The 18,614-nt window shown below is 33.5% G+C and overlaps 1 protein-coding gene across 2 annotated transcripts in view; it reads right to left on the bottom strand.

Moving 5' to 3' along the window:
• The window catches only part of FNIP1 (folliculin interacting protein 1), a 115,442-nt gene that overhangs the window by 21,016 nt on the left and 75,812 nt on the right, over positions 1 to 18,614 (bottom strand). For both annotated transcript variants that reach the window (XM_051978212.1, XM_051978213.1), the window contains exons 7-11: positions 17,282 to 17,365; positions 16,218 to 16,289; positions 14,160 to 14,295; positions 4,402 to 4,603; positions 2,064 to 2,149 (exon numbers count right to left, since the gene is read on the bottom strand). In XM_051978212.1, coding sequence (XP_051834172.1) covers positions 2,064 to 2,149; positions 4,402 to 4,603; positions 14,160 to 14,295; positions 16,218 to 16,289; positions 17,282 to 17,365 — 580 coding nt within the window. The remainder of the gene's footprint in view (positions 1 to 2,063; positions 2,150 to 4,401; positions 4,604 to 14,159; positions 14,296 to 16,217; positions 16,290 to 17,281; positions 17,366 to 18,614) is intronic.

Here is an 18,614-nt window from a genome sequence, read left to right on the forward strand (position 1 = left end):
TCCTTATCTTTAAAATGAGGCTTCTAAGGTACATTCCAACTCTACTAATGATACTATCATTCTAAAAAAAAGGATTCTGATAGGTGGAGATGAGAAAGGATTTCACTTCAGGCATAGATGATAACAGGTGAAGACACAGAGAGGGGTAGAAGGTCTATTGAATTTATAGAGCATAAACAAAAGTCTGGCTTGAATGAAGAATGCATTAAAGGGATTAATATGAAATTTTGTTGGAAAAACAAATTGGAGCTAGAGTACAGACCTTAATTTTTTTTTTTAATTTTATCATTTAAAATTATATGGCCATTAAAATTTAATGATAACTGGCCTGGACAGAATGGGATATATTTAAAGGGATAAAGTGAGGTATGGTGAGACAGAGAGGAGAAACTATAAAATTATTTCAGGGTTATGGATCTGGTTAACTTGGGGCTAGGTAATATAGATTTATAAATCCTCTTCACAGAATTAATAATTGAATTGGTATGAAAGGATAAAACTGTGAGCTACAGGAATAAATAGGGGTCCAGAATAGAACTCTGGCAGGAAATGGATAATGACCCATCAAATAAGATAGAAGGATTTACAAACAGTAAGAACAGAACTAGGAGAAAGCAATGCCACAGAAACAAAAGGAATGAGAATTCAAGGAGTAGTCAACAGGGTCAAAGGCTACAGACAAGTCAAATAGGATGTATAATAGAAATAATAAGAGATAACCTGTACATAATGCTTGAAGGTTTTCAAGACTTTTTAAAAAAATATCTTCTGATTCTTTTTTGAGAAAGCAATTTCAGTTTAATAGTGAGAGTTAAAATCAGATTGTGAAAGGTTGAAAAGTATGTGAATGGAGAGAAAGCAGAATTATTGAGCATAAACAACCAACCTTGCCAGTGAATATGCTAAGAGATATGATAGTTTCAGAAAATAGCAGGAGAAACTAAAGATTTTTTGAGGGAGGGAAAAATTGGGCCATGCTTTTAGGCAGCAGAATAGAAGCTAGTACAGAAAAAGGAAGATATTTAAGATAAAAAATATCAAAGGGAAAATCTCTTGGAGGAGAGATTCTCCTCTTTGGGGTAGTAGACCAGTAAGGAATGAGATCAAGGACAAGGGTGTAAATAGCAGGATTGATTTTCACAAGGAAAAAGGTCACATATTCTGCACTGGATATTGTTAAGAGGGAAAATATGGATGAAGAGGTAGAAGGATTTTGATGTGTGTAGTTGGGGAGATAAGGAATTCACAATGAGCTTTGAGTTTTCTTAGCGAAATAGGATGAGTTCTGCTGCTCAGAGAAGTGTCCTTAGGGAAGGAGATTTAATAAAGCATCAAGAATGAACAAAAAATAGCTGCATATTAGTGATTAATTAGACATGAATTTATAGTGAACTCATTTGTCATGGGTCCCACTCAGTAGTATGTGAGCAGAAACAGGTAAAGTGAATATAATAGCAATGCCAGGTGCAGGATTAGCCAGGCACAAACAGGAAAAGGGAAGGAGTTCAAAGGAAAAGGACAATATTTAGTTGTGATAATTAACAGAGCAAGAATATAAATACAAGTCTGAATACATGGAAGATTATTGTGGAAATAATCTCAATCTCAATATTGTGTCTATTCCTAAAAAGAAATGTTAGTATCTAAGTGTCTTCTGGGACACAAAGGGGAAAAAACCCTATTATATCCCTGATAGATCTTCTCTGCTGAAGATTTAATTATTTGGTAATTAACAAAAAAAGGAAGACACTTCCTGATATGTTATTTTCTAAGACAGCCCAAGATTCAAACTCAGATGATTGGTGACTCCCAAATTCATTCATTCGATCATTCATTCAATAAATATCTGTTAAGCACCTCCTATGTGCCAGTCACTGTGCTAAGCACTGTTATGACTTTACTCCATGCACAATTAGTATTCCACTGACTTAGTAGACTTCATTTTAATTTCGAATACTGGGTTCACTAGTTTCAAAAGTATCAAAATGAGTATGTAAAAATAATAGTGTGTGTACAATTAGACAAAGCATCATACCATAAAAGGTCAGAAAAACAATACTTACCTGAATTCATTTAAGGCATCAACAATACGATTATATGCTAAACTCCGTTGACTGGCATCAGCTGACCTTCGGCTCATTTTCATAGCCTTGAAAATAATCATTAAACATATAATTTTTATAGTAACCATGGTTAAAACAGGGAGAGGAAATGGAAAACAAAGTCACACGTTTCCTTTCTCACCTGTCTATCTAACTAAGAAGTCAAACATAACTATTCTTAGAAAACTTTGAACAGACTGCCAATTTTCCTATTTAGGGAAAGATAGAAGAGGCACATGTATTTTATATTCTTTATACTACAGACTTTCTATTTATACTCTGTATTTATCATTTAATGTCTATAAGAGTGTTTTCAAAGTTTTCATACTTTGAATCTTTCATTAAAATTGTCAAAGCATACAATGCCAAGATAAAGGAATTAGATGTGAAACTTTCTGGGCTTTACAGAATTACTTTGTTAATCAAACTTATTTAATGCCTGTAACTAAAAAGAAACAGCTCATACTGGCTTCTGACACTTTAGAGATGAGGTTTCTGTCAACAACATGTGATATAACTCCAACCTTTCTAAGACTCTTATTATTCCCATTCATGTACCCAGAGCAGAGTCAAAAACTGGAGTAATCACTTCAGCTCTTATGGATAAGAATTATGCAAATAATTCTTAGATCTATTTATCTGGACATCCAGATTCACATGCCTACTTACTTACTGGACTTCTGGAACTGGATGTCCTGTAGACATCTTAAACTCAAAATGTTCAAAACTGAACTCATTATCTTCCCCCAAAACTTCTTCCTTCTTCCTAACTTCTCTATTACTGTCAAGGACACTATCCTTTCCTCCCATGATCAAGGCCTGCATCCTCAATTTCTCACTCTTTTTTATCCCTCATATGCAATCATGTGTCCAAGTCCTATTGATTCTACTTTACAACATCTTCACTCCTCTCACACTGCCACCATCTTAGTTCAGGCACTCATCTCTTTACCCCTTGACTACTGTAACTGCTTTCTGGTTGGTCTCCTTGTATTATATTTATCTCTACTCTAGTACATTCTCTATTCATCTTTCATGATTTTCCAAAAGCACTGTTCTATTTCCCTATTTAATAGCAACAGTTCTCAATTATCTCTAGAATAAAATATAAAATTCACTATTATCCCACCTTGAATTCCACTTTTTTGAATGATGCTTTCCTAAGACTTCCTGAATCTCAATGTTTCTTGCTAAGATCATCTTCACCTTACTACTCAAACCTCTTGTTTCTTCACAGTAATTTTCATGTTCCTTACTTTGTTTGACTGCAATTCCTTGAAAGCTGGAAATCTTTTTTTGCTTTTCTTTGTATACTGAAATACTTTATATGATACTTGGCACAAAGGAGGTTCTTAATAAATGTTTGTTGACTTTTATTTCTGAATACGTAATATATTTTCCCCAAATTTTTGTGATTTAGTTCACATAGTGTTTCTTCTACCTAGCAAAAGGAGACATTCTTTAAGGTCCAGTACAAATTCTATTTCTTCCAAAAAAGCTTTTTCTGAATCTTTTCCTCCTCAATCCCCTACTTCTATTGGAAATGCTTCGTTTCTGTTTTGAGCCATCTAACATTCTAGACCTCCCTGACTCTGATTTTACATTTATGTCTATATCACAACCCACCTATATTACGTGGAAATTGAGGAGATGCCCATCAATTGGGAGATGTCTGAACAACTTGCAGTATATGATTGTGATAGAGTACTATTGTGTTCTCAGAAAGGATGAGTAAGAGGATTTCAGAAGAAAAAAAAAACTTGGGAAGATTTATATGAGCTGATGCAACAGAGGGAAGTAAGCAGAATAAGGAGAATATAATATATAGTAAATAACATTTTTGTAATGATAATCAACCAAGAAAGACTAGTTACTCTGATCAGTACAATTGTGCCATAATTTGAAAGGACTCATGATGAATTACGCTATCCTCCTCTAATGAACTTAGAGTGCAGACTGAAACATTATTTTCACTTTATTTTTCTTGCTTTTCTTTGAGGGAGGGTTTGAAAATAGCAAATGTGTTTTATGTTTTGAATGATATGTACAATGGAAGGGGTGACTGCTGGAGGGAAAGAATTTGGAATTCAATTAAAACAAATTTTTGAAGCTTTTAAAAAATAACATTAAAAAAAAAAAACAAGCCAGAACTGAGTCTTAGAAATATTCATAGCTTCTATTTCATAATGTGGCAGGCATTCAGTAAATCTCCAGTTGAATGAATAAAGAAACATCTTCCTAACACGTCAGAAATTTAAAAAGAACAAACAGATGTAAAACTAATATGAGAACTACTTACTTGTTCTATTGCACTCTTCAATTTGTTCATGTGGCTTTCAAAAAGAGGAAAGTGTGAAAAAAAGAATTCATTAAATTTACTATTTTCATCTTCATCTTTGGAAAGTGAAAAAATTACACCAATTGCAATCTTCTTTTTCCTAACAATTCCAGGATTTGGGCCACAGCTTTCATCTGACAGATTAAAGCTTTCTTCTATAGACCTATAAAAAAGTTTATGTAATTACTTCAAATGTCAAGTGAATTTTCTTGGCAATTAAATAATGGACTACAATTAAAAAGGTTTGTAAGGAACTCCTTTTCTATTTTTTTCCTTTAAACTTTCATATTACTTGTTATAACCTGGATAAATTTTATGTAAAATTTTACTTAAACTTGAGATAAAACTGATTTTAGCTAATTTGGAGCTCATTAAAAAAACTATATACCTTGGTTTAAAACTTTTAAAATTAATTTGTGGTTCACTTCCATCTGGCAAAACAAATTCTTAGTAAAGCCTAGACTTAGCTTATTTTCTTATTGTTCCCTGCCAATTACATATCAGTTGTCATATATTATGGATATCTCTCCATCTAAAAATAACAACTTATGTCTTATATGACCTTTTTAAAGGAGAACTGTAACACTGTGACAGAATAGAGGAGGAGCTAAATATTTTGAGAGAAATTCATAAGAAGTCCAATTAATTCAGTAAAAATTATACTATTTCCTAAATTTAATTAAAATATTTCATTATGATGCTAATGAAAATACCAACAGTTTCTAAGTAAAGATGGATTTAATCATAACAAAAGTTAAAACAGAATACAAAAGACATTTTGGAGTCAGTTTGGAGAGAGAAAAACAAGTGACAGTAGAATTTGCCCTTGAAGATGTTTAAATTTTTGTTATATTTTTTTTTATATTGAGCCCGAATTTAAAAAAAAAAAAAAAAAAGATTTGTGGAACAGAACAGTAACCAATCAAAAAGTCTTTACTAAACACCTACGCTGTGTCAGGAACTTTGCTGAGAAATCTTAGAAACAGAACTAAAAAAACATATAAAGAAAACATAGAGAAAGTAATAGTTAAAAATAGAAAATAAGAAACTAAAAATCTAGGACAAAGATTTATCACTTAAATGTTAGAAAATTGGAATACTAGACAGTAATATGAAAAAAGAAAAAAAATTATAACTTTAATTCATACCAAATATCCAGTTTCCAATAAAAGCAACTATTCAATAATACAAATACAATAAAGGAAATAATTCCTAACCAAAAGGAGTATACATTCTAACTGGGAAAACAATAAGAGCATATATAAAGATATACAGGATAAACAAAGAGAATAATAAAGATAACTATAAAATAACGATATACAATGTAGATCAGTTAGAGAGGGTGCTAGCAATTGAGGAGCATCAGGAAACCTGGTGTTCCAACTATATCTCGAAAGAAGATAAGGATTGTTCTTTCTTCTCTAATATTGGACTTTACTTAAAAAAAATTTTAATAGTATTTTATTTTTCCAAATACATGTAAAGATAGTTTTCAACATACATTTTTGTAAAACTTTGTGTTCTAAATTATTCTCCCTCATTCTCTTATAATACAAGGCTCCTATGAGGCAGAAAAGAGGAAATGGGTGCATTTAGACAAGGGAGATAACCAATGCTTGGAGAGAGAGATGAGTAATGTCTGAGGAACAAAGAGAGAGTCAATTTGGTTGGATAACAGGAGTACTATTTCAATCACTATGGATCTACAGGTTGGGACCAGATTGTAAAGAACTTTGAAAGTTAAACAGAGGAATTTATATTTTATTTTAGTGATAATAGGGAACCAATGGAATTTACTGATGAAGAAAGTAACACGATCAGATCTGCACTTAAATAGAATTGCTTATGACAGCATTATGGACTGGAATGAGAACAGAATTAGAGAACAACTGGTAGGCCACTGTGATAATTTAGATCAGTGGCCTGAGTTCCGGTTAAGATGGCGGAGAGGAGGCTCACAGTTGCATAAGCTCCGCGCTTTCTCTCACTATCCACTTCATTACAAGCCTCTGAATCAATGCTTGACTGAAAAAAACCCACAAATAGTTACCAAGAGAAGCCATCCTTGAGATCCGCCACGAAAGGTCTGTCTTTACTGGAGGGCTGGGGCGGTTTTAGATCGGGCGCAGGCTGAGGGCAGCGGCAGTGAGGGCACAGGAGAAGACTGGAGAGGGGGTGGAGAGTGATCGCAGCCGTCTCTGCAGGGAGAGCTTCGCTACAGGTTTGGAACCTGCAGCAAGTCAACAGCCCAGCAGAGAAGCTAAAAACACCGGGGCTGAAGAACACAACCCCAAACAGCTGGAGTCTCTCAGGACCTGCCCCCCCCCTTCCCCCCCCTCAGTGACTCAGCACGCTTTGGGATCTCAGAGCGCAGGCGCAGCACAGTCCTGCTAGTGCCTCACTACTGCCACCTGCAGTCTGTAGAGGAAGCTCGATAACACACCCAGCCCCCCCCCCCAAAGAAAGACTCCAGTTTTTTCTGTTTTTCTTTGGTAGTTTATCTCTGATTAATAGACAGAATGAGCAAGAAGCTGAAGAGGACTTTAACCCTTGACAGCTTCTATACAGATAGAGAGCAGACTCTAAATCCTGAGGAGACTAAAAACAGGCAGTCCCCAGGTGATTCCCCAAAGGAGGAAATCATCTGTTCCTCAGCACAGATGAACCTCATAGAAGTGATTAAAAAGGCTCTCACAAGGGAGCTAGAAGAAAAATGGGAAAAGAGTCTGGAGAAAGTTAAAGAGAGAGTGGATAAAGAAGTAAAATCCTTGAAAAATAGGATTAGTGAACTGGAAACAGAAAACAGCTCTCTAAAAAACAAAATTGGTGAAATGGAAAAAAATTCCACAGAACAAAAGAACTCAATTGGACAATTAGAGAAAGATTTTAAAAAAGTGAGTGAAGAGAATACTTCACTGAAAATCAGAATTGAACAAGTGGAATTGAATGACTCGAGGAGACAAGAAGAATCAGTCAAGCAAATCCAAAAAAATCAAACAATGGAGAAAAATGTGAAATACCTTCTGGGGAAGACAACAGACCTGGAAAACAGATCCAGGAGAGACAATCTGAGAATCATTGGACTCCCAGAAAAACATGATGAAAAAAAAAGCCTGGACACTGTCTTCCAGGAAATCATCAAAGAGAACTGCCCAGAAGTCATAGGAACAGAGGAAAAAATAAACATTGAAAGGATTCATCGATCACCCACTGAAAGGGATCCTAAAATCAAAACACCAAGGAATATAGTGGCCAAATGCCAGAACCCTCAGGTGAAAGAAAAAATATTGCAAGCGGCTAGAAAAACCCAATTCAAGTATCAAGGAGCCACAATAAGGATCACCCAGGATCTGGCAGCATCCACATTAAAAGATCGAAGGGCCTGGAATATGATATTCCGAAAGGCTAAGGAACTTGGTATGCAACCAAAAATAACTTACCCAGCGAGAATGAGCATCTTTTTCCAGGGAAGAAGATGGACATTCAACGAAGTAAGCGAATTTCATCTATTTCTGATGAAAAAACCAGAACTTAACAAAAAGTTTGATCTACAAATATAGAACTCAAGAGAAATCTAAAAAGGTAAAGATTAATCTTGGGAACTATATTTTGACTATATAGATGTATAAAGAATACATGTATACCTTGTTCTAGAAATTGATGTGGAAAGGACATTGTACCAGAAAAAGGGTAAAGTGGGGGTAGTACATCTCATGAAGAGGCATAGGAAACCTATTATATCTGAGAGAAAGAATGGAGGGGGATGAATATAGTGGGTATCTTGCTGCCTTCAGAATTGGCTTTAAGTGAAAAATCTTAAGACATATTCAATCTATGGTGAAACTTCTCCCATCTCATTGAAAAGTGAGAAGGGAAAAGTGGAAAGGGAAGGAATAAGCTAAGCGGAAGGGAATACGGGAACTGGGAGGGAAAGGGGTAAGATAGGGGGAGGAACTCTAAGGCGGGGGAGGGACACTAAAAAGGGAGGGCTGTGAGAAGCAAGGGGTGCTCACAAGCTTAATACTTGGAAGGGGGAGAAAGGGGAAAGAAGGGAGGAAAGCATAAACCGGGGTTAACAAGATGGCAAGTAATACAGAATTGGTCATTCTAACCATAAATGTGAATGGGGTAAACTCCCCCATAAAGAGGAAGCAGTTAGCAGAATGGATTAAAAGCCAGAATCCTACAATATGTTGTTTACAGGAAACACACCTGAAGCGGGGAGATACATGCAGGTTAAAGGTAAAAGGTTGGAGCAAAATCTACTATGCTTCAGGTGAAGTCAAAAAAGCAGGGGTAGCCATCCTGATCTCAGATCAAGCTAAAGCAAAAATTGACCTAATTAAAAGAGATAAGGAAGGACACTATATCTTGCTAAAGGGTAGCATGGATAATGAAGCACTATCTATATTAAACATATATGCACCAAGTGGGGTAGCATCTAAATTCTTAAAAGAGAAACTAAGAGAGCTGCAAGAAGAAATAGACAGTAAAACTATAATAGTGGGAGATCTTAACCTTGCACTCTCAGAATTAGATAAATCAAACCAGAAAATAAATAAGAAAGAAGTCAAAGAGGTAAACAGAATACTAGAAAAGCTAGATATGATAGATCTCTGGAGAAAATGTAATGGAGACAGAAAGGAATACACTTTCTTTTCAGCAGTTCATGGAACCTATACAAAAATTGACCATATATTAGGACATAAAAACCTCAAACTCAAATGTAGTAAGGCAGAAATAGTAAATGCATCCTTTTCAGACCACGATGCAATGAAAATTACATTCAACAAAAAAGCAGGGGAAGTAGACCAAAAAATAATTGGAAACTAAATAATCTCATACTAAAGAATGATTGGGTAAAACAGCAAATCATAGACATAATTAATAACTTCACCCAAGAAAACGATAATAATGAGACATCATACCAAAATGTATGGGATGCAGCCAAAGCGGTAATAAGGGGAAATTTCATATCTCTAGAGGCCTATTTGTATAAAATAGAGAAAGAGAAGGTCAATGAATTGGGTTTGCAATTAAAAATGCTAGAAAAGGAACAAATTAAAAACCCCCAGTCAAACACTAAACTTGAAATTCTAAAAGTAAAAGGTGAGATCAATAAAATTGAAAGTAAAAAAACTATTGAATTGATTAATAAAACTAAGAGTTGGTTCTATGAAAAAACCAACAAAATAGACAAACCCTTAGTAAATCTGATTAAAAAAAGGAAAGAGGAAAATCAAATTGTTAGTCTTAAAAATGAAAAGGGAGAACTCACTACTAACGAAGAGGAAATTAGAGCAATAATTAGGAGTTACTTTGCCCAACTTTATGCCAATAAATTCGACAACTTAAATGAAATAGAAAAATACCTCCAAAAATACAGCTTGCCCAAACTAACAGAGGAAGAAGTAAATATCCTAAACAGTCCCATCTCAGAAAAAGAAATAGAACAAACTATCAATCAACTCCCTAAGAAAAAATCCCCAGGACCAGATGGATTTACATGTGAATTCTACCAAACATTTAAAGAACAATTAACTCCAATGTTATATAAACTATTTGAAAAAATAGGGATTGAAGGAGTCCTACCAAACTCCTTTTATGACACAGATATGGTACTGATACCTAAACCAGGTAGGCTGAAAACAGAGAAAGAAAATTATAGACCAATCTCCCTAATGAATATTGATGCTAAAATCTTAAATAAAATATTAGCAAAAAGATTACAGAAAATTGTCACCAGGATAATACACTATGACCAAGTAGGATTTATACCAGGAATGCAGGGCTGGTTCAATATTAGGAAAACTATTAACATAATTGACTATATCAATAACCAAACAAACAAAAACCACATGATCATCTCAATAGATGCAGAAAAAGCATTTGATAAAATCCAACATCCATTCCTAATAAAAACACTTGAGAGCATAGGAATAAATGGACTTTTCCTTAAAATAGTCAGGAGCATATATTTAAAACCATCAGTAAGCATCATATGCAATGGGGAAAAACTGGAACCTTTCCCAGTAAGATCTGGAGTGAAGCAAGGTTGCCCACTATCACCATTATTATTTAATATCGTATTAGAAACACTAGCCTCGGCAATAAGAGTCGAGAAAGATATAAAAGGAATTAGAGTAGGCAATGAGGAAACCAAACTATCACTCTTTGCAGATGATATGATGGTATACCTAGAGAACCCCAGAGATTCTACCAAAAAGCTATTGGAAATAATTCATAATTTTAGCAAAGTAGCTGGCTACAAAATAAATCCCCATAAATCCTCAGCATTTTTATACATCACCAACAAAACCCAACAGCAAGAGATACAAAGAGAAATTCCATTCAGAATAACTGTTGATACCATAAAATATTTGGGAATCTATCTACCAAAGGAAAGTCAGGAATTATATGAGCAAAATTATAAAAAAGTCTCCACACAAATAAAGTCAGACTTAAATAATTGGAAAAATATTAAGTGCTCTTGGATCGGCCGAGCGAACATAATAAAGATGACAATACTCCCTAAACTAATCTATTTATTTAGTGCTATACCAATCAGACTTCCAAGAAAATATTTTATTGATCTAGAAAAAATAACAACAAAATTCATATGGAACAATAAAAAGTCGAGAATCTCAAGGGAATTAATGAAAAAAAAATCAAATGAAGGTGGCCTAGCTGTACCTGATCTAAAATTATATTATAAAGCAGCAGTCACCAAAACCATTTGGTATTGGCTAAGAAATAGATTAGTGGATCAGTGGAAAAGGCTAGGCTCACAAGACAGAATAGTCAACTATAGCAATCTAGTGTTTGACAAACCCAAAGCCCCTAACTTCTGGGAAAAGAATTCAATATTTGATAAAAACTGCTGGGATAATTGGAAATTAGTATGGCAGAAATTAGGCATGGACCCACACTTAACACCATATACCAAGATAAGATCAAAATGGGTCTATGACCTAGGCATAAAGAACGAGACTATAAATAAATTAGAGGAACATAGAATAGTTTATCTCTCAGACTTGTGGAGGAGAAAGAAATTTGTGACCAAAGATGAACTAGAGACCATTACTGACCACAGAATAGAAAATTTCGATTACATCAAATTAAAAAGCCTTTGTACAAATAAAACTAATGCAAACAAGATTAGAAGGGAAGCAACAAACTGGGAAAACATTTTCACAGTTAAAGGTTCTGATAAAGGCCTCATTTCCAAAATATATAGAGAACTGACTCAAATTTATAAGAAATCAAGCCATTCTCCAATTGATAAATGGTCAAAGGATATGAACAGACAATTTTCAGAGGATGAGATTGAAACTATTACCACTCATATGAAAGAGTGTTCCAAATCATTATTGATCAGAGAAATGCAAATTAAGACAACTCTGAGATACCACTACACACCTGTCAGATTGGCTAAGATGACAGGAAAAAATAATGATGAATGTTGGAGGGGATGTGGGAAAACTGGGACACTAATGCATTGTTGGTGGAGTTGTGAACGAATCCAACCATTCTGGAGAGCAATCTGGAATTATGCCCAAAAAATTATCAAAATGGGCATATCCTTTGATCCAGCAGTGTTTCTATTGGGCTTATATCCCAAAGAAATACTAAAGAAGGGAAAGGGACCTGTATGTGCCAAAATGTTTGTAGCAGCCCTGTTTGTAGTGGCTAGAAACTGGAAAATGAATGGATGCCCATCAATTGGAGAATGGCTGGGTAAATTGTGGTATATGAATGTTATGGAATATTATTGTTCTGTAAGAAATGACCAGCAGGATGAATACAGAGAGGCTTGGAGAGACCTACATGAACTGATGCTAAGTGAAATGAGCAGAACCAGGAGATCATTATACACTTCGACAACGATATTGTATGAGGACATATTTTGATGGAAGTGGATTTCTTTGACAAAGAGACCTGAGTTTCAATTGATAAATGACGGACAAAAGCAGCTACACCCAAAGAAAGAACACTGGGAAACGAATGTGAACTATCTGCATTTTTGTTTCTCTTCCCGGATTATTTATACCTTCTGAATCCAATTCTCCCTACGCAACAAGAGAACTGTTCGGTTCTGCAAACATATATTGTATCTAGGATATACTGCAACATATCCAACATATAAAGGACTGCTTGCCATCTAGGGGAGGGGGTGGAGGGAGGGAGGGGAAAAAAAATCGGAACAGAAATGAGTGTAAATATAATGTAATTATTAAATAAAAAAATTAAAAAAAAAAAAAAAAAAAAAAAAAAAAAAAAAAGATCAGTGGCCTTATATTGAATAGCAATGGATCCCTGCTGGCTATGTACTGACTTAGAAGACCACAAATCAATAATATCTATGCTTTATTATATTTTTATTGATTTTGCTAAACAGTTTCCAATTACATTTTAATTCTATTTAAGGGAGTTTTGTGGTCCATGGGCAATTATTTTGACAACTCTGGTCTAAGGAAAAAGATATGAGGGACCTAAATAAATGTGGTAGCTCTTTGAGGAGGTTATGCTCAACTTTCCTGAACATACAGAAAACAGATAATTGATTATTAATCAAGAAATAACAGAGGATAAGAATTTGATTTTTTTATCAAAGGATTTGAATGCATAAAAAAAGAAAATTCTATACTACAAAAATAACGTAATTAGGAAAAAAATCATATGGGAAAACCACTGGTCACAAATAGAACATAAAATCTTGACACCTAAATTTTATAGGGGACTGATACAAACATTCAAGGGCAATACCAAGTTCACTACCAACATGAAAAAGCAATTCACAAATGAGCATATACATATTTAAATAATTATTTTTAAAAATTTCAATCTTACTAATTATCAGGCAAATACAAACTGAAACAACTTCAAGCTTCTACTTTGTGACTACCAAAACTGGTTAAAATAGTTAAAAGTATGAACTACTAGGATTATGGAATGGGCACATGTCTATTACTGATGACATTAATAGAATCTCTTTGGAGAGTTATATAGTAATAGACAAGTTACAAAAACAATGATATCCTATGACTTAATGAACCTATTTTTGGGAATATACCTTAAAAGTACTAGAAACAATTTATAAGTCAACAATTGGTAAATGGCTGAATTGATTATGATATAGCAATTCAAAAGAATACTTGTAACAAAGTCATTACAATGCTAAATAAAGAATATTAAGAAATTTGGAAATATATAAGCAGCACAGAAAACAGAATTAAAAGTAATGGAATATATATTGACTACAACTATGATCAAAGAAAAACAAATAGATAACAGAAATGAATGAAGAATGAAACCATATAGTAGGCACTATCAATATGTTATGGGAATACTGCATATAGAAATTAATTTTTAAGTATAAAGAGTTGTTAACATATCCTTATTTAGTTTTACTCTTTTACTACTTAGTTTTACTGTTAAGAAATTAAATATATAAGATATATAATTGAGGATAGCTAAATAAGTTATGGTATATTAATGAAATATAATTTTTCAAATAAAATTATAAAAAAATTAAAATTATATATAACACACAAGAAAATATGGAAGGACCTCTGAGTCAGTAAAACGAGAACTGCATATATACATTGACAACTATGTGTTTTAAAAGATAAAGACAAAAAATAGGAAAACTTAAGTGAGATTGAGTAAAAAGCCATAGGATATGAACATTTTTCCCCCATATTTGTTAATTCACTCACCATCTAGGAAAGACACCATTTTCCAAACTGGTTGTCTGACTGCGACGCCAGCGTCGTTGGTAACTGCTAGCACAACTTCTGGTAAGTGAAGAGTTTGGAGAGGGAAATGGAGTAATAAGCAAACTGCTAAGAGAAGCTGTTAGGACAATAAAAACAAAAAAGAATCATTTTAATCCATGATTTAAAATTTAATACTTCATGAATTAAAAAAAGTTAATCGTAATTGATGAGTAAAACAATAAAAGGGAAGCATAAAATACTGACTTTATCAAACCTTCAACTTTTGACCTTTCAGTTGGAACACAATCTTATTTTTAAAAATGCATTACTGAGAGGCAAAAAAAAAATCATAAGGCAGGTTTTAAGTTTCAGGGCTTTAAGTAAGAAACTTAAAAGTGTTATTAGTACACCACTGACATAATTAAAAATTAGAGATTTGACTATGACCTTATTTTTTATATTTTTAATTTTTTTCAACTAAACATTTTTAAAACAACATTGCATAAGTTATTAATAACTTAATCAGTCTACTTGTTTAATAAAACACTTAATAAGTGGGATATTCAAGTATCACAAACCTACTTTTTAAAGAAAACTGTGACTATAAAACTAATTGGCCTGAATTGTTCCGGTAAAACTACTTGCTGCAGAGAAAAATTAAACTTGAGAAAACCAATCCTGGAAAAATAAAAGATAAATGGACACAAACAGATTAAAATGAATAATAATAATAATATACATAACTAATAAAATTAAAAACTTTACTATACAGGGAAAAATAGCCCTAAGTATAGAAAAGGAAAAGACAATTAAAGATAGATATCTTTGATTATGTCTTGAAGCCCTTGAATATAATTAGTGGATTAGAAAGGGGAAATATCTAGACAAATGCTTTCTGTCTTCAGAGACTGCATAAAGGAAATTCAAAATAAGTAAATGAGCTTTACTAGCACAGTGCATACAAAAGGAACAAAAGTTTGAGAGATTGGAATCAGTCTAGTAGGTCCATTGTACTGTGGACAAAGTGAAGTGTACCACTTTTTAAGTATAGTTCCAGTAAAATTGAGATAATCAAAAAACCCACATGAAAGAATTCACACTGCAGAGAAAAGTTGAAATTTCTCTTGTTGCTATTTGGGAAATGAGAACTACAGCAATCAAAATAATTGCTTTCTTGCCACAGTCTCTGTAAACTTAAACTGCCTTATTAAAATTTTCTCTTTTTTCCCCTTCACTATAATTTTCCAGTGGCTCCTTCCTTATTTCCTCATAATAAATAAAGGAAGTAAAACAAAACAGTTCAATAGAGTGACACTTTTCACTTTGCATTGGCTGAGTCTGGTTCAGTTGGACTCACCTTTCTACTAAGCACTGACATGAAAAATATGAAAAGCTACTTATCAAATATGTATTATGAGTACAATATTGTTAAATAATTTCTGTCTTTCCTGGAAAGACTTATATGATCTAATACTGAGTGAAATAAGCAGAACTAAGAGAACATTGTAAACAATAACAAAAAAATTATGTGATGATCAACTATGATGGGTTTGGCTCTTTTCAACAATTAGGTAATTCAAGGCAGTTCTAATACATTTATGATAAAGTGCCAACTCCATCAAGAGAGAGAACTATGGAGACTGACTGGGAAACCAAAGTATAGTATTTTCACCTTTTTTGTTGTTGGGTTTTTTTTTCCCTTTCTTGTGGTGTTTTTTCTTTTAGCTCTGTGTGTGTGAAGCATGATGAATATGGAAATATGTTTAGAAAAATTACACATGTTTAATCTCCATCAGATTGCCTGCTATATCATATGAAGAATGGGTAAAGGGGAAAAGAAGGAGAAAAATTTGGCACACAAGGTTTTGCAAAGGTGAATGTTGAAAACTATCTTTGCATGTATTTGGAAAAATAAAATACTATTTAAAAAATAATTTCTACCTTTATTCTTTTTTATATACCAAACTCTAAAGAGCCGAGTTTGAAAAACTACATCAAACAGCAAGGATACAATACCAAACATCTATGCCCCTTTATTAAAGTAATGTAATGCATTACCAGAGCGTGCTATGCCACTGTCCCTGTCTTCATTCTGTTCTCTTCCAGGCATGTCCATTGGATTGCTGTGAACTGTAAAGAAAGGCAAGTCTGTCAAGCATAAAATCAACTTTTATTCAGACTGGTGGCACTCCTTTTAATTATCAAAACTAAAACATGCTCATCTCATTGCATTCATTTATCTTTTATTTTTTGACAGCATGGCACACCCCCAACACCAAGTGCTGCTAAGCTGAACAAGTCCAGATATTTATTTGAAGATCATCTATAGAACATACTGAATACGCTTTAGTAAGAAAGAAACAAAGGCCAAATTCATACTTTTTTTGTGAATAAAAATAGCAGGTAAATTTATTCCAGTTCCACTAAATCTTCATGCTGGCAAATGTAATCTTATATTACACACAAAAATATATTTGGGAAACTGAGAACAGCAGTAATAATTGGCTAAGAAGAGTATAAGCATATGTTCTATGCTTTTTCAATTATCATTTGTTCTGTGATATAAAGACAGAGATTATGTATTAGAATGGTACTTGTTCAACCGAGTGTTATAAAAATAAAATTTCTCATATCAAAGTGTGGATAGAAATTTTTCCAGAAAATGAAGAGTGTAATTTATTTATTTATTTTTTGAAATTGGTGAACTCTGAGACAAAAGCTATTTGGCCATGGAAATAAGACCTCTTCAGAGGAAACTTGAGTGGCACATAAGAATTTATACTTTCTATTAATTTCTATTATTTCTTCATATCAAGCAGTAAAGAGCTTTGTGAAATTGGGTTTGGCATTTTCAAAGCTCAAAGAAACACTGGGAAACATACTGTAATTTCATGAAAACATGATTTTCAAAATACTCATTCCCAAAGTACTCCAAAAAACTCATTCCAGGAGTAATAAAATCAAATTCCATAATTAGGGGATAGATCTTATTACCCTAATGGTATTTTTTTCTTATATACTCAAAATCAACTTTCAACTGGTGTCTTATTTCCAAAGCTAAACTATAAAATTCTAGTAGCTTGGTCACACCAACTAGTCTACCCACACAGCACATTGCAAACCTGCAAAGAAAGAGGCGCTCCTGATCAGGCGGAGCGGGCCTTGCTCAGAGAATGCCCGCCTAGGGCTGCAAAGCTGTGAAAGACCTACATGGCAAAATGTAAAATACATATGAAAGAATGAAGTTAGTAAAGCTGAATGGCACCTGGTTCAAAAGGAAGATAAAGCAACATAGGAGCAGACTAACAGATATGGAGGAAAACAAATTTTACATAAAAAAGAATTGAAATTCAAGCTGTAGTAAGTACCCTTGTTAAATTCAGATGCTTTTGGTTGGTTACGGTTTGTTTAAATAGTAAAAATTTGACAGTATCAGTGGAGAATTTGTACAGGGACTCCACCTTTAGAAAAAGAAGAAAGCATCATATGGATGCCAAGGAAAACAGAATATATCACATAACTAGTACAGAAAAGAAATAGTAACAAACACAAACTTTAAAACACAGTAGAATAGAGTTTACCCATGCCAAATTATAATTAGAAACAAAAGAAGAAATGGAAATAAAATTCAAAACAGGGAGATGGAGATTGTAAAGATCAGGATTACAAATGCACTTCATGAAGTCAGATTCCTAGCTTTCCAAGGGAACAGTACAATCATAATAAACTGTAGGAGAATAAAAGAGTTCTTGGTTGTGAAGATGGCAGGAAGTTTTTCAATTATAACACAAAGAATTTCTCTAGAGGTTGAATAAAGGTCATTTTATAAGCAACAAGTCCCTGGGCCAACAGTTAGCTGCTTCTAATTTCTCTGTCTTAAAAATCTCTCCAAATCAAAGACTAATTACAAGAGACTCAATAAGGACAAACTTGTATATTTTACACATGGAAATGTAAACTGTATGTCTATGACTGTCATTAATAACTAGGTAACTGGAAAGAAAGATTGGGGCAGAACTGAATATGATGTGATTTGCAGAGTAAAACTGTTTAGGAAACACAGGAATTATATGGGGAAGGATGGCTCATAGTTCTGGAATCTTATTCTCATCAGGAATGGATTAAAGAGGGACTGCTTTCAGAGGAGTCAGGAGGGATAGGAAATAAGAGATTAAAGGTAGCAATCACGATCTCAAAGTTAAAGCTAAACCAGATTTAATCAAAAGAGAAAAACAGGAAAACTACACTTTGAGGTCAGCCATATTAATCAATATTATTTTAGACTACATAGATTACATAAAATAACTAGACACTATGAGGTTGAAATGTTAGGGTATGGGAAATGATGAACTGGAGTTAAAAAAATAAGGAAAGATTTGAACTTATAAAGGAAGATAATCAATACAAAGTTTTACATAGAATTTTATTTATATGAATGTATAAATGTGTGTATGT

Source organism: Antechinus flavipes, chromosome 2 (genome assembly GCF_016432865.1).
Source record: "Antechinus flavipes isolate AdamAnt ecotype Samford, QLD, Australia chromosome 2, AdamAnt_v2, whole genome shotgun sequence".
In the NCBI taxonomy this organism is placed as follows: domain Eukaryota; kingdom Metazoa; phylum Chordata; class Mammalia; order Dasyuromorphia; family Dasyuridae; genus Antechinus; species Antechinus flavipes.